At 48.0% G+C, this 24,977-nt stretch overlaps 1 protein-coding gene across 4 annotated transcripts in view; it reads left to right on the top strand.

The window, feature by feature from the left end:
- SLCO2B1 (solute carrier organic anion transporter family member 2B1) overlaps nt 1–24,977 on the top strand; it is a 203,641-nt gene that overhangs the window by 28,328 nt on the left and 150,336 nt on the right. The window contains exon 1 of one of the 4 annotated variants that reach the window (XM_040339924.1): nt 7,651–7,826. The exons of 1 other annotated variant lie outside the window; for it this stretch is intronic. In XM_040339924.1, the coding sequence (XP_040195858.1) occupies nt 7,821–7,826 (6 nt within the window). In that variant the 5' untranslated portion in view covers nt 7,651–7,820. Of the gene's footprint in view, nt 1–7,650; nt 7,827–12,325; nt 12,497–16,422; nt 16,624–24,977 lie in introns of those variants that run through there. 2 more of the 4 variants (XM_040339923.1, XM_040339925.1) reach the window with 2 other exon arrangements.

The raw sequence follows: 24,977 nt of genomic DNA, 5'->3' as shown, positions 1-24,977 counted from the left end.
GGGACCAAACATTACATTAAAGCCGCAAGCAGTTTTAAATTACTTTTTTCTTATAGTAATCTCATTTTTGTGCAGGGACAGTTCTAAACACGTGCCACTACTATAGACACCCAGCAGGTACGATATTTAAAGGAATTTTTCATTTTTTTTTTCACTTTAGTCATCATTAAAATCACTGCTCCAGAAAAAATTACTGTTTTTAAAACTTTTTTTTTCCATTGATACATGTTCCGTGGGGCAAGACCCGGGTTCTCAAACCCGTTTTCCGACAATAACTTGCATATTAGGCTTTAAAATGAGAACTTTTGAATTTGAACGTTCGAGTCCCATAGACTTCAATGGGGTTCTAAATGTTTGCGCGAATGTTCGGTCCGATCGAAGGTTCTGGTGCGAACCGAACGGGGTGGGTTTCGGCTGATCGCTTCCATGCCACGCCACATTGAGGGGCCCAAACCAAGTACTGAGTACATATGCATGCTTCTACTTTTCAGAGGTCCGATATTGTTCTATGTACAATCCTTGTTTTATTGATTGCATGTAAAATTCTAATTTTCGGAGATTGTGGATTTGGGGTTTTCATGAGCTGTAAGCCATAATCATCACAATTATGACAAATCACGGCTTGAACGATCTTGCTTTGCATGTAATGAGTCTCTCTCATATATTAGTTTTACCTTTTTAAGTTGCATTAGTGAAATAAATGAGCTTTTACACAATATTCAAATTTTTCGAGTATCACGTGTGTGTATATGTGTGTGTGTGTGTGTGTATATGTATGTATATATGTATATATATATATATATAGATATATATATATATATATATATATATATATATATATATATATATATATATATATATATATATATATATATATGTGTGTGTATATGTTTTAAGAAAAAATAGGTACATGGAATTCAAGCTTTGGACGCTTTTGCTACATCACTCACCTTTAATACCCCTGCAGTAATTCCCTTTTTCCACTACCGTGTTTCCCCGAAAGTAAGACCTAGCTGGATTATTAGGGTTGGCTGCAATATAAGCCCTACCCCGAAAATAAGACCTAGTAAATCTCATTAAAAACCCTGTAATGTTTTTGTAAATATTGGCCAGTGTCTCCGTTTGCAGCTGTATTAAAAAAAAAACATGTTTACACCCACCGCTGACCCGCCAGAGGTCCTCTTCTCCCGTATGATGTCTGTGCCCCTTCCTCTTCTGCGCATGGAGTGGGCTGACGTCAGCTGATATCTCGGCTGTTCTCTTTCCTCCACTACTCCCACCTGGCAGCGGCCCCTCTGTCTTCAGTGCACAGACATCAGCGGCAATCGCGGCTCTTCTTTTTCCTCCTCTCCTCCCGCTGACGTCTGCGCCCTCTCCCTCTTTACCGTAGTTCACGGAGCGCGCTGACGTCACATTCTCTTTCCTCATCTTTCCTCATCTCATCTCAGAGCAGTATACGGTACCATAAAAGTTGTTAAAAAGGTACTTTTATACAGTATAAAACGGGACTGACTGAACTGTAATAGAACTGATTACTTTACAATCAATTCAGAATGATGAAAAATCGGACTCCTGACCTGACAATGTTGTGGTGGGGGGGAGGGGGGGTGGGATGCAGGGGATGAGGGGAAGACAGAGGACACAGAATTTTTAGATTTTAAGAGGAAAATTGAGAGGGATAGATGACACCGCACAAACACTGTGTTGTCTATCATGCTTTAAAGAAACAGGATTTTTTTTTAAATCAACAACCAGCCAGACAGACCGTAAATAAATAAGCCCTACCCTGAAAATAAGCCCTAGTGTGTTTTTTGTGACCAAAATTAATATAAGACCCGGGCTTATTTTCGGAGAAACACGGTAGATGTCACCCATCTTCTGGTCTTTCCACATGCAGTCAGCCCAGGCTGTCATGGACCCGCCCCCTGTTGGTGCATCACCACGCAAGGGTGGAAACTTTTCAATGGGGGGGGGGGGGGGTTCTGGGATTTGCAATCCTGATTGTAAGAGGCTTGTTCACACGGGGATATGCATATTTTCTGAATAAAAGAAAGGATCTTGCTGGCAGAACTAGAAAATCTGACTTAAAATACTCACCTCATTTATGTGAACCTTTACACGACTATGCGTACACGCGCTTAATATCACATACTTGTGTTTACAGCTAAACGCAGCGCTATTTGTCATATGTATGAGCTCATTCATTACTGTAGCGCTGCATTTAGGTTCGTGCAAAACGATCTGCTGTACTTATCTAAACAAGGGCCCAGATTCAAAGAGCAATTGCGCCTGCGTAACTATAGTTACGCAGCGCAATTGCTTACTTGCGTAGGCGTAATGACTTCTCCTGATTCAGAGAGCTCGTTACGCCGATTGCAGCCTAAGATAATAGTGGCATAAGGCTCTTATGCCCTCATATCTTAGGCTGCATTCTTACGCAGGCCGCTAGGTGGCGTTCCCGTTGTGCTCAGCGTATAGTATGCAAATTGCATACTAACGCCAATTCACAACCTTACGTGAGCCCTGCGTACGCAGTTTACGTAGTTTGTGTACGTCGGGTTTCGCGTAAAGCTGCACATGCTAAAAGCAGGGGCAGCCAATGCTAAGGATACCCGTCGTTCCCGCGTCGCGAGGTTTAAATTTTACGTCGTTTGCGTAAGTGAATCGTGAATGGCGCTGGACGCCATTCACGTTCACTTTGAAGCAAATGACGTCCTTGCGACGTCATTTGCCGCAATGCACGTCGGGAAAGTTTCCCGACGGAGCGTGCGCCCTACGCTCGGCGCGGGAACGCGCCTAATTTAAATGATTCCCGCCCCCTACGGGATAATTTAAATTGCGCGCGCTTATGCCGGGCATTTTGCCGGAGCGCCCACGCAATTTACGGAGCTACTGCTCCGTGAATCGAGGGTAGCGCAGAAAATTTGCGGGGGCGCAGGGCAAAAACGGTGCCCTGCGCCTACGTAAAAACTGCGCAAATGTTACTGAATCTACCCCAAGGTTTTTTTTCTGATGTCAATGAGTTAGAAAGATAGCGAAACAGATATGAACAAACAGTTTACAAAATAAACTAAAAAAACAAAAAAGAGAGACAAAGTTTCTTTTTAGAGGACATCATAAAACATTGTGAAATCTCTGTTTGCAACCAAAGTTACACAATGCACATTTTTCAAGGAGTCAGCAGTCCGGGTCGTTCACTCACTCGGCACAAGTTGATGGATGGTTTGCAGTGTATATATAAGAACAAGGCTATTTCCTGTGCTGGACGAATGTTTCTATAACAATCTAAAACAATGGCCCAGATTCAGTAAGCAATTGCGCCTGCGTAACCATAGGTTACGCAGCGCAATTGCTTAATTGCGCCGGCGTTACGAATGCTCCTGCAGCCTAAAATCTGCGTGGCATAAGGCTCTTATGCCACGCTGATTTTAGGCTGCATTCTTGCGTTGACCGCTAGGGGGCGCTCCCATTGTGATCAGCGTATAGTATGCAAATTGCATACTAACACCGATTCACAATTGTTGCGCGGGCCCTGCGTACGCAAGTTACGTCGTTTCCGTACGGCGTGCTTAGCGTAAGGCTGCTTCTGCTAATAGCAGGCGCAGCCAATGCTAAGGCCACGTACACACCATAGAATCCATCCGCTGAAAAATCTCAGCGGATCGGTTTCAGCGGATAGATTCTATGGTGTGTACAATCCAGCGGATCTGTTTCCGCGGATTTTTCTCCCATGCGATGGATTTCCAGCGGATAAATATTTGAAGACATGTCTTCAAATCTATCCGCTGGAATCCATCCCAACGGATTGATCCGCTGGTCTGTACAGACTCACCGGATCAATCCGTCCAAAGGGATCCCCCGCATGCGTCGTAATGATTCGACGCATGCGTGGAATTCCTTATATGACTGCGTCGCGCACGTCGCCGCGTCATCATCGCGGCGACGGCGCGACACGTCATCGCCAGAGGATTTCGGCGTGGATTTCGATTCGATGGTGAGTACATTCCATCGCATCAAAATCCGCGCAAATCCTCGAGAGGATTTATCCGTGGAAACGGTCCGCTGGACCGTATCCGCGGATAAATCCTCCCGTGTGTACGGGGCCTAAGGATACCCGTCGTTCCCGCGTCGCAAAATTTGAAATCTACGTCGTTTGCGTAAGTGATTTGTGAATGGAGCTGGACGCCATTCACGTTCACTTTGAAGCAAATGACGTCCTTGCGACGTCATTTGCCGCAATGCACGTCGGGAAAGTTTCCCGACGGAGCATGCGCTCTACGCTCGGCGTGGGAGTGCGCCTAATTTAAATGATTCTCGCCCCGGCGGGATCATTTACATTGCGCGCGCTTACGCTGGGCAATTTTGCCAGCGCGCCCTTCGCAATTTACGGAGCTACTGCTCTGTGAATCGAGGGCAGCGCAAAATATTTGCGGGGGCGCAGGGCAAAATCGTTGCCCTGCGCCTCCGCAAATAGAGCGCAAATGTACCTGAATCTGGGCCAATGTATTTGGCAATTAGGTGATGCTCAGAATCAAAGGAGAGTGCCATCTAGTGACTAAACATGGAATTTCCCATTTCGAATCAATTAAATACATTCGTCCAGCACAGGAACATGGTGCATGCACTACCTTGTCCTGGCTGCAGTGCAGGTCCTTTTGGCAGTTGCGTTGGGGTGCCATTCAGAATAAATGTCACTGCATCAAAACGCAATGGTTTCAATGTACCTTATGGAAGCTAGAGGTGAAAGAATGTGTCACCATGACTTACTGAAGAGAACCTGTCTCATTGTTACTGATCAGAATTTTTCTAAATAAAAAAATTGAAACTCTTTGGGCTCTTTCACACGGGCGGACCGTATGTCCGCTTTTTCATCCATCCGTGTACGGATGAAAAAGGGACATACATTGGTCCCTATGAGATTGCGGGTGTCAGCGAATGTTCATCCGCTGACACCCGATCTCACCCGGTTCCCCAATCCTCCAGCTGGAGGAAAATCCTATTTTCCCTTCCGTCATCGGATCGGGTGAGCACGGACAGACGGTCCGTGTTCATCCGATCCCCCCATAGGGGAAAGCGGAGATCTGAAAGGGTGGTTCCTGAACAGTGTGCGGGGACCGCATTGTCATCCGCCGGCTCAACGGGGATCATCCGAGCGATCCCCGCTGAGCAAGCAGAGGTTCACGGGGTGGATCATCACTGATCTGCCCCGTGTGAAAGGGGCCTTTTGGTTACGTTACATAACAGTAAAGCTGAATTTAGTGATCTGGATGTGTATAGTGAGGGATCTGGACATGTATAGTGAGGGATCTGTACATGTATAGTGAGGGATCTGGGCATGTATAGTAAGTGATCTGGACATGTATAGTGAGGGATCTGGACATGTATAGTGAGGGATCTGGGCATGTATAGCGAGGGATCTGGGCGTGTATAGCGAGGGATCTGGGCGTGTATAGCGAGGGATCTGGGCGTGTATAGCGAGGGATCTGGGCGTGTATAGCGAGGGATCTGGGCGTGTATAGCGAGGGATCTGGGCGTGTATAGCGAGGGATCTGGGCATGTATAGTAAGTGATCTGGACATATATAGTGAGGGATCTGGGTCGTGTATAGTGAGTGATCTGGGCGTGTATAGCGAGGGATCTGGACATGTATAGTTAGTGATCTGGACGTGTATAGTAGTGTTCCCCTTCTCCCAGTGGTGTCGGGAGGAGCTGACCAGGACTATAGCCCCGAGTGGGTCCCCAAAAAGCCCCGGGGTTTCATAGTGCTAATTCAAAATTATTAGTCCTGAGTCCCAAGGCCTTGGGTTGGACGGATGATCAGGACGTGCATAGCGAGTGATCAGGATGTGCATAGCGAGTGATCAAGATGTGAACTTCCATCAGAAAAGTATTTTCAGTAACAGTAAAAGAAGATCAGAGCACATCTATGAGAATGAAAAGTTGATGAAAACTTAACAACGTACCAGAGAAAAGAGATATCAGAAATATCAGTATATCCCAATACAGGTATGGTCCAGGGCCGTCTTTACCACAGGGCAAATGGGGCAGCTGCTCAATTTCAGGCGGAAGCACCCCCCCCCCCCGGTTCTCTGCTGCAGAAGGCCCATGCCTGAAGCTGTGTAAGTGGCCCCATAATTCCTGATGGCGGCCCTGCCGCCCATTAAGCCCCTGTGCTGCCCACAAATCAGGCTGAAAATCATCAGCGGCACGCAGCCAGTGAGAGTACTGCTTCCCTTCCCAGTGTTTTAAAATGTACAGCACCCCTGGCTTCCCTTTAGACGTGCACTTCTACCTTCCTGCCACTGGGTGCTGCTTGTATATAAAAGTGAATTAGAATGTGATTTTATAACATCCCCAGTTTGTCTTCCCGAGGCTGACTTCTTCATGTCCTGCTCCTCAAGGTATGTCACTGTTTGCTAATCTATATTGTAAATAGAAGTTTTCTGTAGAGTGTGCCCAAAGTCTTTATAATATTTGATGATTCACTGCAGGTCTGGTCAGTGTTTTAAAAAGTTCCTCTATTTTACACATGGCATGGCATGGGGTCACAGCACCGTCTGTCCATTCTGCTTTAGCACCATGGGACCCCATGCCATGCTATGTGTAAAATAGAGGAACTCTTTAAATCACAGACCAGACCTGCAGTCCAGGCTGAGTAAGGCCTCAGAGCACATGGCATTACTGTCTGTATTTAACTGCTTGATGGGCTTATTTTGGGCCTGGCTGGTTCACATGTATGTGTTTTGGCGGCCCACATTTGCGCAGGCACAGCAGCCTATTCATTCGAATGGGCCTCCATGCCTGCGTTTCCTGCAAAGAAAAGCGCATGCCTCATGTAATAGGCTGCGCACACGACACGCCTATGCCCATCAAGCACTGAAATACCGCACTGTCTGTCCATTATGCTGTCTGCTGTGACTTATCTGCAGTTTCCGCACTGTCAAACTTGCTGCATTTTTAGACGTTTAGGTCACGCTTTTAAAAACACAGTGCGTTTGTGTGTGCAAGAACTGCAGGTAAGTAGCATGGTGCAAAAGCAGAATGGATTTCAAGGCAACTGTATTTTTAAAATGCTGAATGCACCTTTTTTCTTCAGGAAACGAAGGCATGGCAGCCCATTCAAATCAATGGGCTGCTGTGCCTGCACAAATGAGGACCGCCAAAACATACATGTGAACCAGCCAGGCCCAAAATAAGCTGGAGGCGGGCCCAAAAAAAATGTTTGCCCAGGGCCCAAACCATATTAAAGATGGCCCTAGTATGGTCTAGGCGGGAATAGTAAGTGATATAGTGATTGCTCTGGACTCACTATACACTTCCATATCAATCACTATACACGTCCAGATCACTCACTATACACGTCCAGATCAATCACTATACACTTCCATATCAATCACTATACACGTCCAGATCACTCGCTATACACGTCCAGATCACTCGCTATACACGTCCAGATCAGAGTGATTGATCTGGACGTGTATAGTGAGTGATCTGGACATGTATAGTAGCGTTCCCCTCCTCCTATCCTCACTGTAGGGGGGTGCACACAGCGCTGTCATTCCCGGACTCTTCTAAAGGGAATCCTGCAGGTATCTGGACGATGTTCAAAGAGAAACATAAGAGAACATCACCCGGCGGAGGTGGAGGCTCCACCCTTATCAGAGATGCCGGGAAAATCTCAGCGTTTGCCTGAACTTCCAACAAAAACGTATTTTCAGTAACAGGAAAGGAGATCAGAGCACAACAAGGAGGAAGAAAAGGTTATGAAAACTTAACAATTTACCAGAGAAAAGAGATCTCAGGAACTTCAGGATATCGCAATGGGGGTATGATCTGGACGTGTATAGTGAGTGATCTGGACGTGTATAGCGAGTGATCTGGACGTGTATAGCGAGTGATCTGGACGTGTATAGCGAGTGATCTGGACGTGTATAGTGAGTGATCTGGACGTGTATAGTGAGTGATCTGCACGTGTATAGTGAGTGATCTGGACGTGTATAGTGAGTGATCTGCACGTGTATAGTGAGTGATCTGCACGTGTATAGCGAGTGATCTGGACGTGTATAGTGAGTGATCTGGACGTGTATAGTGAGTGATCTGGACGTGTATAGTGAGGGATCTGGGCGTGTATAGTGATTGATCTGGACGTGTATAGTGAGTGATCTGGACGTGTATAGTGAGCGATCTGCACGTGTATAGTGAGGGATCTGGTCGTGTATAGTGAGTGATCTGCACGTGTATAGTGAGTGATCTGCACGTGTATATTGAGCGATCTGCACGTGTATAGTGAGTGACCTGCACTTGTATAGTTAGTGATCTGGACGTGTATAGTGAGTGATCTGGACGTGTATAGCGAGTGATCTGGACGTGTATAGCGAGTGATCTGGACGTGTATAGCGAGTGATCTGGACGTGTATAGTGAGTGATCTGGACGTGTATAGTGAGTGATCTGCACGTGTATAGTGAGTGATCTGGACGTGTATAGTGAGTGATCTGCACGTGTATAGTGAGTGATCTGCACGTGTATAGCGAGTGATCTGGACGTGTATAGTGAGTGATCTGGACGTGTATAGTGAGTGATCTGGACGTGTATAGTGAGGGATCTGGGCGTGTATAGTGATTGATCTGGACGTGTATAGTGAGTGATCTGGACGTGTATAGTGAGCGATCTGCACGTGTATAGTGAGGGATCTGGTCGTGTATAGTGAGTGATCTGCACGTGTATAGTGAGTGATCTGCACGTGTATATTGAGCGATCTGCACGTGTATAGTGAGTGACCTGCACTTGTATAGTTAGTGATCTGGACGTGTATAGTGAGTGATCTGGACGTGTATATTAAGTGATCTGCACGTGTATAGTGAGTGATCTGCACGTGTATAGTGAGTGATCTGGACGTGTATAGTGAGTGATCTGGACGTGTATAGTGAGTGATCTGAACGTGTATAGTGAGTGATCTGGACGTGTATAGCGAGTGATCTGGACGTGTATAGTGAGTGATCTGGACGTGTATAGTGAGTGATCTGGATGTGTATAGTGAGTGATCTGGACGTGTATAGTAAGTGACCAGCACGTGTATAGCGAGTGATCTGGACGTGTATAGTGAGTGATCTGGACGTGTATAGTAAGTGACCAGCACGTGTATAGTGAGTGATCTGGACGTGTATAGTGAGTGATCTGGTTGTGTATAGCGAGTGATCTGGACGTGTATAGTGAGTGATCTGGACGTGTATAGTAAGTGACCAGCACGTGTATAGCGAGTGATCTGGACGTGTATAGTGAGTGATCTGGACGTGTATAGTAAGTGACCAGCACGTGTATAGTGAGTGATCTGGACGTGTATAGTGAGTGATCTGGATGTGTATAGTGAGTGATCTGGACGTGTATAGTGAGTGATCTGGACGTGTATAGTGAGTGATCTGGACGTGTATAGTGAGTGATCTGGACGTGTATAGTGAGTGACCTGCACGTGTATAGTGAGTGACCTGCACTTGTATAGTGAGTGATCTGGACGTGTATAGTGAGTGATCTGGACGTGTATAGTGAGTGATCTGCACGTGTATAGTGAGTGATCTGCACGTGTATAGTGAGTTATCTGCACGTGTATAGTGAGTGACCTGCACGTGTATAGTGAGTGATCTGGACGTGTATAGTGAGTGATCTGGACGTGTATAGTGAGTGATCTGGACGTGTATAGTGAGTGATCTGGACGTGTATAGTGAGTGATCTGCACGTGTATAGTGAGTGACCTGCACGTGTATAGTGAGTGACCTGCACGTGTATAGTGAGTGACCTGCACTTGTATAGTGAGTGATCTGGACGTGTATAGTGAGTGATCTGGACGTGTATAGCGAGTGATCTGGACGTGTATAGCGAGTGATCTGGACGTGTATAGCGAGTGATCTGGACGTGTATAGCGAGTGATCTGGATGTGTATAGCGAGTGATCTGGATGTGTATAGCGAGTGATCTGGATGTGTATAGATAGTCATCTGGACATGTATAGTAGTGTTCCCCTTCTCCCAGTGGTGTCGGGAGGGGCTGACCAGGACTATAGCCCCGAGTGGGTTCCCAAAAAGCCCCGGGTTTCATATTGCTAATTCAAAATTATTAGTCCTGAGTCCCAACGAGGCTTGGTTGTAATTGTTTTTCCTATATGGGGGGATGACGCAGTACGCCGCCCGTCCCCCGAGACGACGTGACCTACCACGAAACGCGTAGGGCAGAACGAGCGGCATGCTGACGTCATCACCCTCATCTGCTCGATCTCCACATGGACGGGTTTGCCTGTTTGCGTCAGGCCGGTGCAACAGGCTTAAGGCTGGTCCTTTTCAATGTACATTTTTTATTGCTTTGGACTTTTACCATACATGGTCATTTAGAGTTGATTAATTTTTTCACTGTGTGATTTATATTTATGTTCTGTTTCTACACTTGTGATTTATTAATTTATTTATTCACTAATTTTTTCATCGGTCATTCATGATAAATCGTACGATTTATATTAATTTTACACTGTATGTGCACATGTGATACTTCTTAGCGGAAGTGCCCATATTACTACCTCATAAGGGTGGAATAGGATTTAGCGCACTTACCGTATTTATCGGGGTATTGCGCGCTCCGGCGTATAGCGCGCACCCCTAAAGTGGACCCGACATTCCTGTAAAAAAAACATTTTATTACATTTTACTACTTACAGTTTTGGCGTCTTGCGCGGCATCCATCGGCGGCCTCGTCGGGTCCGTCTGCGGCTTCGGGTGTCCTCTTCGTCGGGTTCGGCGTCCTCTTCGTCGGGTCCGGCGTCCTTAGGCTGCAGTGTCCTCACCCCTGCCGCTCGATCCCCGCTTTCCCGTGCCGAGTTTGAAACCCTACGCCGGCATATACCGAGCGCAGTACACTCGTGTATTGTCAGGCAGGCTCGGCTACTCTCGCGCTCACGTCCTGGGCGTCCAGGACGTGAGCGCGAGAGGGGCCGAGCCTGCCCGACTATACACGAGTGTACTGCGCTCGGTATATGCCGGCGCAGTGTTCAAACTCGGGAAAGCGGGTATCGGCGTATACCGCACACCCACGATTTTGCCCTGATTTTCAGGGCAAAAAAGTGCGCGGTATACGCCGATAAATACGGTATATATATATAGTTTTTCCTGAGTCCCAAGGCCTGGGGTTGGATGGGAACTCGGGGGTATGTAGGGCCAGACTGGCCTACCGAGATGGCAGGAGATTTCCTGGTTGGCCGCTTGCCCTGCAGCTGCTTTAGAGGGCCGGTCCTGGGGGTGCATGGGCCTTCTCTGAAGGGATGGGGGGGCAAACGCCGCAGGAATACAGAGCAGGGATCTCCCGCTTACCCGGCGTTGTGAAGTCCCGCCTCTTGGACCGGCTCCTATGATGGACGTTACACTGGTCCAATGCCAGGACGTGTAACATTAATCATAGTAGCCAGGACTTGGTGTGACACTGCGGCCGCGTCGGGTAAGCAGGAGATCCCCCGCTCTGTGTAAACTGGCGGCTCTCCTCTCCCTATGCACTGGCAAGGTTGTGCTGATGGGCACTGGCAGGGCTGCCTTGATGGGAACTGATCAGGCTGCATTGATGGACACAGGTAAGACTGAGCTGATAGGCACAGGTAAGGCTGAGCTGATAGGCATTATTCAGGCTGGATTAATGTGCACTGGCAAGGCTACTTTGATGGACACTGGTGAGCCTGAGCTGATGGGCATTGATCAGGCTGCATTGATGGGCACAGGTAAGGCTGCTTTGATGGGCACTGATGAGGCTGCTTTGATGGGCACTGATGAGGCTGCATTGACGGGCACTGGTAAGGCTGTATTGATGGGCATTGGTGACGCCGCATTGATGGACACCGGTGGGGCTGAGCTGATGGGCACTGATCAGTCTGCACTGATCAGGCTGCATTTATGGGCACTGGTGAGGCTGAGCTGATGGGCACTGGTGAGGCTGCATTGATGGGCACTAGTGAGGCTGCATTGATGGGTATTGGTGGGGCTGCACTGATGGGCACTGATCAGGCTGCATTGAAGAGGATTGGTGAGGCTGCAATGAAGAGGATTGGCGAGGCTGCATTGAAGAGGATTGGTGAGGCTGCATTGATGAGGATTGGTGAGGCTGCATTGATGGGCACTGATCCGGCTGCATTGATGGGCATTGGTGAACCAGGCAGCAACTAGCAAGTGAGCCGAACCCCCCCCCCCCCCCCATGATGCCTGGCACTAGCTGGACTTACTTTAAAATGTGGGAGGTATCTGGACGATGTTCAAAGAGAAACATAAGAGAACATCACCCGGGGGAGGTGGAGGCTCCACCCTTATCAGAGATGCCGGGAAAATCTCAGCGCTTGCCTGAACTTCCAACAAAAACATATTTTCAGTAACAGGAAAGGAGATCAGAGCACAACAAGGAGGAAGAAAAGGTTATGAAAACGTAACAATTTACCAGAGAAAAGAGATCTCAGAAACTTCAGGATATCGTAATGGGGGTATGATCTGCACGTGTATAGTGAATGACCTGCACGTGTATAGTGAGGGATCTGGACGTGTATAGCGAGTGATCTGGATGTGTATAGTGAGGGATCTGGTCGTGTATAGCGAGTGATCTGGACGTGTATAGTGAGTGATCTGGACGTGTATAGTGAGGGATCTGGACGTGTATAGCGAGTGATCTGGTCGTGTATAGCGAGTGATCTGGGCGTGTATAGTAAGTGATCTGGACGTGTATAGCGAGTGATCTGGTCGTGTATAGCGAGTGATCTGGTCGTGTATAGTGAGTGATCTGGACGTGTATAGCGAGTGATCTGGACGTGTATAGTGAGTGATCTGGACGTGTATAGCGAGTGATCTGGACGTGTATAGTGAGTGACCTGCACGTGTATAGTGAGTGATCTGGACGTGTATAGTGAGTGATCTGGACGTGTATAGTTAGTGATCTGGACGTGTATAGTGAGTGACCTGCACGTGTATAGTAAGTGATCTGGACGTGTATAGTGAGTGATCTGGACGTGTATAGTGAGTGATCTGGACGTGTATAGTGAGTGATCTGGACGTGTATAGTGAGTGATCTGGACGTGTATAGTGAGTGACCTGCACGTGTATAGTAAGTGATCTGGACGTGTATAGCGAGTGATCTGGACACGTATAGCGAGTGAACTGGACGTGCGGGTATATATGGATATCACAGTGCGGGTATATATGGATATCACAGTGCGGGTATATATGGATATCAGAGTGCGGGTATATCAGGATATCACAGTGTGGGTATATCGGGATATCACAGTGCGGGTATATCGTGATATCACAGTGCGGGTATATCGGGATATCACAGTGCGGGTATATCGGGATATCACAGTGCGGGTATATCGGGATATCACAGTGCAGGTATATGGGGATATCACAGTGCGGGTATATTGGGATATCACAGTGCGGGTATATCGGGATATCACAGTGCGGGTATATCGGGATATCACAGTGCGGGTATATCGGGATATCACAGTGCGGGTACAGTATATATGGATATCACAGTGTGGGTATATCGGGATATCACAGTGCGGGTATATCGGGATATCACAGTGCGGGTATATCGGGATATCACAGTGCAGGTATATGGGGATATCACAGTGTGGGTATATCGGGATATCACAGTGCGGGTATATATGGATATCACAGTGTGGGTATATATGGATATCACAGTGCGGGTATATCAGGATATCACAGTGTGGGTATATCGGGATATCACAGTGCGGGTATATCGGGATATCACAGTGCGGGTATATATGGATATCACAGTGCGGGTATATTGGGATATCACAGTGTGGGTATATATGGATATCACAGTGCGGGTATATGGGGATATCACAGTGCGGGTATATCGGGATATCACAGTGCGGGTATATCGGGATATCACAGTGCGGGTATATGGGGATATCACAGTGCGGGTATATGGGGATATCACAGTGCGGGTATATCGGGATATCACAGTGCGGGTATATCAGGATATCACAGTGCGGGTATATCGGGATATCACAGTGCGGGTATATCGGGATATCACAGTGCGGGTATATCAGGATATCACAGTGCGGGTATATCGGGATATCACAGTGCGGGTATATCGGGATATCACAGTGAGGGTATATCGGGATATCACAGTGAGGGTATATCGGGATATCACAGTGCGGGTATATCGGGATATCACAGTGCGGGTATATATGGATATCACAGTGCGGGTATATCGGGATATCACAGTGCGGGTATATCGGGATATCACAGTGCGGGTATATCGGGATATCACAGTGCGGGTATATCAGGATATCACAGTGCGGGTATATCGGGATATCACAGTGCGGGTATATATGGATATCACAGTGCGGGTATATCGGGATATCACAGTGCGGGTATATCGGGATATCACAGTGCGGGTATATCGGGATATCACAGTGCGGGTATATATGGATATCACAGTGCGGGTATATCGGGATATCACAGTGCGGGTATATCGGGATATCACAGTGCGGGTATATATGGATATCACAGTGCGGGTATATCGGGATATCACAGTGCGGGTATATCGGGATATCACAGTGCGGGGAAAAATGTATAACAAAAGCAGCAGGGATTCTAATCCCTCTCCACTCTATCCAAAATAAAAAAAGTTTTGTAGTTCGTTACACTTTCATTTTCCCTCCCCCACTCCAATGAATTTCGCCAAGATGGCGCCACTTCGCTAAAAACTCTTATGCCCCGTACACACGGTCGTTTTTTGTCTTGTAAAAACACTTCGTTTTTTCTCATGAAAAAAAAACGACGTTTTTCAAACTTCATTTTAAAAAACGACGTTGCCTACACACCATCGTTTTTTCAAAATGCTCTAGCAAAGCGCGGTTACGTTCAGCACGTACGACGGCACTCTGTTCCATTCAAGCCCGCTTCATAACTTGCTTCTGAGCATGCGCGGGTTTAAAAACGTTGTTTTAAACGTCGTTTTACCCACACACTATCATTTTAAATGACAAAAAAAACGACATTTTGAAAAACGACATAAAAAATTTAAGCATGTTCGAATTTTTTTTTGGACGTTTTTCAGAAGACAAAAAACAAACGTTTTGCCCACACACGGTCATTTTAAATGACGTTTTTTAAAACGTTGGTTTATTTCATCACAAAAAATGACCGTGTGTACGGGGCATAAATGCCAAAACTAACACATATGAGTTGTTTGCGGGACAAATACAACTTTGTGTCGATAGAACTTTATTTCCAAGAATTACCGATTTTTTTATTTTTATTTTTTTATTATTATTTTAATGGCAAATGAGCAAAAAAAATAAATCCCCAGTTTCGCTAATTATTATTTTCTATAAGTAGCACTAATCTACATACAAAAAGGCCCAGATTCTCGTAGATGGGCGTAAAACTGCGGCGGCGTAACGTATGTCATTTACGTTACGCCGCTGCAAGTTTTACAGGCAAGTGCTTTATTCACAAAGAACTTGCCTGTAAAGTTGCGGCGGCGTAGCGTAAATCCCCCGGCGCAAGCCCGCCTAATTCAAATGAGCCGGGTAGGGGGCGTAGAGCATTTAAATTAGGCGCGTTCCCGCGCCGAACGTACTGCGCATGCGCCGTCCCTAAAATTTCCCGACGTGCATTGCGCTGAATGAAGTCGCAAGGACGTCATTGGTTTCAATGTGAACGTAAATGGCGTCCAGCCCCATTCACGGACGACTTACACAAACGATGTAAATTTTTTAATTTCGACGCGGGAACGACGGCCATACTTAACATTGGTTGCCCCTCATATAGCAGGGGCAACTTTACGCGTCGCAAATCTAACGTAAACGTCGTAACTTCACTGCGTCGACCGCTCGTACGTTTCGGGAATTCGCATATTTTGCTAATTTGCATACTCGACGGGAAAAACGACGGAGGCGACACCTAGCGGCGAAAAAAAAAATGCATTTAAGATCCGACAGCGTAAGAACCTTACGCCTGTCGGATCTAATGGTTATCTATGCGTAACTGATTCTAAGAATCAGTCGCATACAGTAGATAGGACGGCCCAGATTAGGACTTACGACGGCGTACATTGCGTTGCGCCGTCGTAAGCCCTTTCAGAATCTGGGCCAAAGTATCAATTCTGTCTGCCATTTGAATCCTGTGGTGTCCCGAATTTTGTTGGAAAACACTTGTAGGGGTTTCGATCACATGGGTCACCATGGCCCCCCCCCCCATTCCTGGAAGGGGTCCTAATGCTCCCTCAGACTTTGGTTAGAGTTCCCCTTTAAGTGTACAGTAGACTGTCGATTGTTGTGGGCAGCAGAGGAAGGAACGTCACTCGGTAATTCCTCTGTTTCCGAGAGATGAAAAGAGTCAGCAGAATAAATGGGAAACAAAAAATAAATACAAAATTCTGCTCATTGTCACTTTTTGGCAGAAGCTGCGTTATGTGACAGTGCGACTGAGGTCACCTCTCGGGGACCAAAAACCCTGCTGGCCTTGCGGCACTTTATTCTCATATGCATTATCATATCATGTGAGTCCCAGGATTGTCTGAGCTCAGGATTGTCCCATCTGACCACACCGACCAGGACTGTGCCCGGGACCGCTACAGACACTGGTAAGGGTTCAACTTCATGGGGCTGCCTGTCCATCTTCTAGACCAGAACCCCTCTGTCTCTCTTCTGGATTTGATCCCCTCTGTCCCTCTTCTGGATCGGATCCCCTCTGTCCCTCTTCTGAATTTGATCCCCTCTGTCCCTCTACAAGATCTGATCTCCTCTGACCCTCTTCTGGATCCAATCCTTTCTGTTCCACTTTTGTACCCAATCCCCCTTGTCCCTCTTCTGGATCTGATCTCTACCGCCACTCTTCTGGATCTGATCCCCTCTGTCCCTCTTCTGGATCTGATCCCCTCTGTCCCTCTTCTGGATCTGATCCCCTCTGTCCCTCTTCTGCATCTCATCCCCTCTGTCCCTCTTCTGGATCTGATCTCTTTTGTCCCTCTTCTGGAATTGATCCCATCTGTCCCCTTCTGGATCTGATCCCATCTGTCCCTTTTCTGGACTTGATCCTTTTTGTCCCTCTTCTGCATTTGATCCCCTCTGCCCCTCTTCTGAATTTGATCCCCTCTGTTTCTCTTCTGAATTTGATCCCCTCTGTCCCTCTTCTGGATCGGATCCCTCTGTCCCTCTTGTGGATACAGTTTTTTATTAAAAAGACATAACAATACATTGTCAGAGAGAGAAGGTGATGGTTGTGGTCTATACATGAATAGTGATGGGACTGGACAAGGATAAGATGTCAGGTTATCAGGTCCCCAAGATGTACGGAAGAATATTGGAGGCTCTCATTAATGACCTCACCTCTCCTTCTTAAAAATGCTGCCTGCCTGGCTGTCATATCGACCGAACGGCTCCAATACTTCCTGAGCGACGGACCAAAGAAACCAAAGCCAGAGACAGCCAGGCAATCCGCATTCCAGGAAGGTGCGAGCGATGGATGTATTTCTCTTGGTACAGCTTCCCACCATTCCTATCTATTCCATCAATTGTGACGTTTGGTGTGCGGTTCGTTTTATGGGATTCTTTGTTTAAAAGGAAAATTATTTTTTAAGTGAACGTTTTTCTTTGGTGACAGATTTTAGTTTTTTATTGATGTTTTGTATCTTTTTTACTTGGTATCAAATGTTACAAATAAACGGGGGTGGGGACTCATGATTCAGCTCTGCAGAGTATTGGGGATCCGTCTTAAAGCAATAGAAGCTTCTATTCTGACTCTTTGGTTAAAACGTTTGGTACCCCAACATTTCATATTCCAGATATGTGGCTGCTGTACCCAGGGCCGCCATCAGGGGGGTAGAGGCATTACACCTGTAAGGGGTCCAATGGTCCCCAGGGGCCCGGCTGGCCCCCCTCCCGTTTTTTTTTTTTTTGCATTACACCTGTATAGGGGTCCGATGGTCCCCATGGCAGGACCGCCATCACGGGGGTACAGGAATTACACCTGTAAGGGGCCTGATTGTCCCCATGGCAGGACCGCCATCACGGGGGTACAGGAATTACACCTGTAAGGGGCCCGATTGTCCCCATGGCAGGACCGCCATCACGGGGGTACAGGAATTAGACCTGTAAGGGGCCTGATTGTCCCCATGGCAGGACCGCCATCACGGGGGTACAGGAATTAGACCTGTAAGGGGCCTGATTGTCCCCATGGCAGGACCGCCATCATGGGGGTACAGGAATTACATCTGTAAGGGGCCTGATTGTCCCCATGGCAGGACCGCCATCAGGGGGGTACAGGAATTACACCTGTAAGGGGCCCAATGGTCCCCATGGCAGGACCGCCATCATGGAGGTACAGGAATTAGACCTGTAAGGGGCCTGATTGTCCCCATGGCAGGACCGCCATCACGGGGGTACAGGAATTACACCTGTAAGGGGCCTGATGGTCCCCATGGCAGGACCGCCATCAGGGGGGTACAGGCATTACACCTGTAAGGGGCCCAATGGTCCCCAAGGAGCCCGGCTGGCCCCCCTCCCATTTTTCTTTCTTCGTATTACACCTGTAAGGGGCCCGATGGTCCCCATGGCAGGACCGCCATCAGGGGGGTACAGGCATTACACCTGTAAGGGGCCCAATGGTCCCCAAGGAGCCCGGCTGGCCCCCCTCCCATTTTTCTTTCTTCGTATTACACCTGTAAGGGGCCCGATGGTCCCCATGGCAGGACCGCCATCAGGGGGGTACAGGCATTACACCTGTTAGGGGCCCAATGGTCCCCAAGGAGCCCGACTGGCCCCCCTCCCATTTTTCTTTCTTTGCATTACACCTGTAAGGGGCCTGATGGTCCCCAGGGCCCCTTACAGGCCCAGCTGCCCCCCCTCCCGTTTTTTTTATTAATTTATTTATTTTTTGCATTACACCTGTAAGGGGCCTGATGGTCCCCAGTGCCCCTTATGCCGCGTACACACAATCGGTTTGTCTGATGGACCGTTTTCATCAGACTAACCGATCGTGTGTGGGCCCCGGCTCCGAATCGTTTTTTTATCCATTGGTTAAAAAACTAGGAACTTGTTTTAAAATTATCTGATGGTTAAAAAAACGATAGAAAAAAAACGATCGTCTGTGGGCACGTCCATCGTTTAAAAATCCACGCATGCTCAGAATCAAGTCGATGCATGCTCGGAAGCATTGAACTTAATTTTTCTCAGCACGTCGTTGTGTTTTACGTCACCGCGTTGGACTCGATCGGATTTTTAACCGATGGTGTGTAGGCGCGACTGATGAAAGTCAGCTCTATCGGATATCTGATAAAAAAATCCGATCGTGTGGAACAGGCCCAGCTGGCACCCCCCCCCCCCCCCCCCCGTTTTTTGTCACCCCCCCCTGGTTCTCTGCTCCAGGGGGGCCCTGCCTAAAGCTGTGTAAGGGGCCCCAAAATAAATTTGTGATGGCTGCCCTGGCTGTACCATGTACTTGTATGAAGAAGTCTCCTGTTCTCTTTGTATTTCTTCCTTTGTGTGACCATCCCTGGTGTTCCTGCCAGTCCCTTTGCTTCCCTAATAAAAAACTGACAACACTAGGCCTGAGAGCTCAGGGTGGTCAGTTCTCTAGCTATACTCGGACTCAAGCCTCGTACACACGAACGGTTTTCTCGACAAGAAAGTTGCTGGGGGAGCTTTTTGCAGTGAAAACCATGCGTGTGTATGCTTTCTCGTCGAGGAAACTGGCGAGAAAAATAGAGAACCTGCTCGGCTGAGTGTTTCCTCCCGAGAAAACCATACGTCAGTATGCTTACCTGTCCCCAGGTAAACCCGCGCATGCTCGATGAGACTTTGACGCCTGCGGGGTAGCATACAAGGGTAGTGTAGGGCAGGGCTCAAAATTTGAAGTCACGAGCCACTAGCCAGGCCTTGAAGTTACTCGCCACCAGTTGCCCCACCCAACCCCTCCCCTGCCCCGCCCCTAAGTCTGCCCCTAAACACACCCTCATAAACGATCTCATGAAATTACATTTTTAAATGTTTTATGCAGAATGAAGTTACAAAAATAAATATTAACAACAATATTACATTACACAGCCCTTGTACCTCTGGACCCCTTTACATTAAACTACATCCTGCACCTCTGGACCCCTTTACATTACACAGCCCTTGTACCTCTGGACCCCTTTACATTACACAGCACCCTGCAACTCTGGACCCATTTACATTACACAGCACCCTGCAACTCTGGACCCCTTTACATTACACAGCCCTTGTACCTCTGGACCCCTTTACATTACACAGCCCTTGTACCTCTGGACCCCTTTACATTACACAGCCCTTGTACCTTTGGACCCCTTTACATTACACAGCCCTTGTACCTATGGACCCCTTTACATTACACAGCACCCTGCAACTCTGGACCCATTTACATTACACAGCACCCTGCAACTCTGGACCCATTTACATTACACAGCACCCTGCAACTCTGGACCCCTTTACATTACACAGCCCTTGTACCTCTGGACCCCTTTACATTACACAGCCCTTGTACCTTTGGACCCCTTTACATTACACAGCCCTTGTACCTATGGACCCCTTTACATTACACAGCACCCTGCAACTCTGGACCCCTTTACATTACATTGCACCCTGCACCTCTGGACCCCTTTACATTACAAAGCCCTTGTACCCCTGGACCCTTTACATTACACAGCACCCTGCACCTCTGGACCCCTTTACATTACACAGCACCCTGCACCTCTGGACCCCTTTACATTACACTGCACCCTGTACTTCTGGACCCCTTTACATTACACAGCCCTTGTAAATCTGGACCCATTTACATTACACTGCACCCTGCACCCCTGGACCCCTTTACATTACACAGCCCCCTGCACCTATGGACCCCTTTACATTACACTGCACCCTGCACCCCTTTACATTACACAGCCCTTGCACCTCTGGACCCTTTACATTACATGGCACCCTGCACCTCTAGATGCCTGTATGTTACACAGACACCCCCCTTAACAGTTCTGGGCCCCCTACATGTTACACAGACCCCCCTACAGTGCAGGCCCCCTCTACAGTGCAGGCCCACCTGCAGTGAAGACCCCCTCTACAGTACAGGCCCCCGCTACAGTACAGACCCCCGCTACAGTACAGACCCCCGCTACAGTACAGACCCCCGCTACGGTGAAGACCCCCCTACAATACATACCCCCCTTCCTACCATACAGACCCCCCTTCCTACCATACAGACCCCCTCTACAGTACAGACCCCCGCTACAGTACAGACCCCCGCTACGGTGAAGACCCCCCCTTCCTACAATACAGACCCCCCCTTCCTACAATACAGACCCCCCTTCCTACAATACAGACCCCCCCTTCCTACAATACAGACCCCCCCTTCCTACAATACAGACCCCCCCTTCCTACCATACAGACCCCCCTTCCTACAATACAGACCCCCCTTCCTACCATACAGACCCCCCCTCCTTCCTACCATACAGACCCCCCTTCCTACAATACAGACCCGAGACCCCCCTTCCTACAATACAGACCCCCCCTCCCATTCAGACCTATATTGTACCTGGCTCAGAACACACACCGCAGACAGAGAGCCAGAGGTAGTGGATTGGCGGAGGCGGTGGGGGGGGGGGGGGTTGCGAGTCGGCACATCTGTGACTGGCGCAACAATCCCCTTCTCTCACGGCTCTGATCAGTCTCGGGCAGCGGCTGTCAGCCGAGCAGAGAATCCGCCTCCCCCTCCTCCTGCATGCAGAGCACTGTATAGACATAAAGGAGGAGCGGGGGAGGCGGCTTCTCTGCTGACAGCCGCTGCCCGAGACTGAGACGTGAGAGAAGGGGATCGTTGCGCCAGTCTCAGATGTGCCGACTGGCTCGGGTGCAGCTCGCAACCACCCCCCCCCCCCCCCCGCAAAGCCACTACCTGCTCCGATCGGGCTCTCCATTACATTACGTAGTCTATCATCGGCGCAATGTTAAACCCGCGGTGGCGCTGTCTTTTTTAATTTGCGGAGGAAGGGGGGGGAGCCGGCCTGACACCCCCCAGTGTGTGGCACCTGGAGCGGCACGCCCCCCCGCACCCCTGGAGGGGGGGGGATTGCGGTATCGATCAGGGAATCCCCATCTGGCCGCTCTGATGTCCTTTAAAAAATAAAAATAAAACTGCACTGCTTCAGTCAGGAAGCTGTCAGACTGGTCCAGCCCTGCTCCTCACTCGCACTGCACATAAATTCCCTCGCCAAATGCGAGGAGGCGAGTGCAATTTTGAGGGCTGGTGTAGGGTGTAGCAAGATGGCGGCGACTGCATAGAATGTGACGAGCGCTGGCTCGTCGTAGTCGATGACGTCACCGTGTTTTTGCCATTCAAAAGAACGGCGTCTGTATGCACGGCAAGCTTGCTAGGAATCCCCTCAGGATAACCAACATTTTTTTCCCGGCCGTGTGTACAGACTGTACTCTAGTCCAATGATCACACTTGTCCTGACACCCCCCCTAGCACAGCCATTCACTGGGAAGTTCAGTGTGGTGCTGTTCCTCCTCCCCCCAGCTCTTATGCAGCTGAGAACAGGGGGAATTATGATCACTAAAAAAAGGGAAAAAAAGGCATTTATAATTTTATATTGTGTGTGTGTGTGTGTATATATATATATATATATATATATATATATATATATATATATATATATATATACATACATACATACATACATTATTACTAAAAGTATTGGGACACCCGCCTTTACACGCACAGGAACTTTAATGGCATCCCAGTCTTAGTCTGTAGGGTTCAATATTGAGTTGGCCCCGCCCTTTGCATCTATAACAGCTTCAACTCTTCTGGGAAGGCCGTCCACAAGGTTTAGGAGGGTGTCTATGGGAATGTTTCACCATTCTTCCAGAAGAGCATTTGTGAGGTCAGGCACTGATGTTGGAAGAGAAGGCCTGGCTCTCAGTCTCCGCTCTAATTTATCCCAAAGGTGTTCTATCAGGTTGAGGTCAGGACTCCGTGCAGGCCAGTCAAGTTCCTCCACCCCAAACTCACTCATCCATGTCTTTATGGACCTTGCTTTGTGCACTGGTGCGCAGTCATGTTGGAACAGGAAGGGGCCGTCCCCAAACTCTTCCCACAAAGTTGGGAACATGAAATTGTCCAAAATGTTTTGGTATGCTGACGCCTTAAGAGTTCCCTTCACTGGAACTAAGGACCAGTTAGGACGGCTCTCATAGGGAAACATTGGGCTAGATTCAGGTACAATTGCGCTTTTTTTACGGAGGCGCAGGGCAACGTTTTTGCCCTGCGCCCCCGCAAATTTACTATGCTGCCCTTGATTCACGGAGCAGTAGCTCCGTAAATTGCGTGGCCGCGCCGGCAAAATGCCCGGCGTAAGCGCACGCAATTTAAATGATCCCGTAGGGGGCGGGAATCATTTAAATTAGGCGCGTTCCCGCGCCGATCGTAGAGCGCATGCTCAGTCGGGAAACTTTCCCGACGTGCATTGCGGCAAATGACGTCGCAAGGACGTCATTTGCTTCAAAGTGAACGTGAATGACGTCCAGCGCCATTCACAAATCACTTACGCAAACTACGTAAATTTGAAATTTCGCGACGCGGGAACGACGGGTATACATAAGATTGGCTGCCCCTGCTAATAGCAGGGGCAGCCTTACGCGAAAAACGCCCTACGGAAACGACGTAAACTGCGTACGCAGGGCTCGCGTAACGTTGTGAATTGGCGTTAGTATGCAATTTGCATACTATACGCTGAGCACAACGAGAATGCCACCTAGCGGCCATCGCAAGAATGCAGCCTAAGATATGCGGGCATAAGAGCCTTATGCCGCGCATATCTTAGGCTGCAGTCGGCGTAACGAGGTTCCTGAATCAGGAGCATTCGTTACGCCGGGGCAAGTAAGCAATTGCGCTGTGTAACTATGGTTACACAGGCGCAATTGCTTCTTGAATCCGGGCCATTGATTTTCACACGTCATGCGACACGAGCTCCCAATGTCGGAGAGTTTGTCGGACTAGTGTGAACCCGGCCGTAGACTGGGATGTCATTAAAATTCATGTGTGTGTAAAGGGAGGTGTCCCAATACTTCTGGTAATACTGTGTGTATGTATATATAAATATATATACATACACACAAATGTTTTGCTTTTAATTTCTATTTTAAGCATTTAATGACCAGGCCATTTTTTTTGCGATACGGTACGGCGTCATTTTAACTGACAATTGCGCGGATGTGCGACGCTGTACCCAAACAAAATTGACGTCCTTTTTTTCCCACAGATAGAACTCTTTTGGTGGTATTTGATCACCTTTGCGGTTTTTATTTCTTTGCACTATAAACAAAAAAAGGCTGACAATTTTGAAAGTATCTAGACGGCGGCTGGTCAGCGAGCAGTTAAACGGAATGGGTTGTTTTATAAGGTGAGGTTTTACAATTGCGTCATTTGTCGCTGTTGCACAATTTTTAATGCCCGGTACACACGATCGTTTCGTTTAAAGAAAACTAACCGATGGATTTTTTCATCAGATATCCGATGAAGCTGACTTTCATCAGTCGCGCCTACACACCATCGGTTAAAAATCCGACCATGTCCAACGCGGTGACGTAAAACACAACGACGTGCAGAGAAAAATTAAGTTCAACGCTTCCGAGCATGCGTCGACTTGATTCTGAGCACGCGTGGATTTTTGACCGATGGATTTCCCCACAGATGATCTTTTTTTTTATCGGTTTTTTAACCATACGAAAAATTTAAAACAGGTTCTATTTTTTTTTCACTGATGGGGGGGAAAAAAAACTGATGGGGCCCACACACGATCGGTTCGTCCGATGAAAACGATCGTGTGTACAGGGCATACGTTTTACATATTAGGTAGCTTTTTATTCTGCATTACATCATCATTTATATTTTACAAAAAAATTGTGGTTTGAACTGTGTTTTTTTTTT

Source organism: Rana temporaria, chromosome 2 (assembly GCF_905171775.1).
Source record: "Rana temporaria chromosome 2, aRanTem1.1, whole genome shotgun sequence".
Classification (NCBI taxonomy): Eukaryota; Metazoa; Chordata; class Amphibia; order Anura; family Ranidae; genus Rana; species Rana temporaria.
Note: the sequence above shows the minus strand (reverse complement) of the source record. Positions and strands in the feature narration are given on the sequence as shown.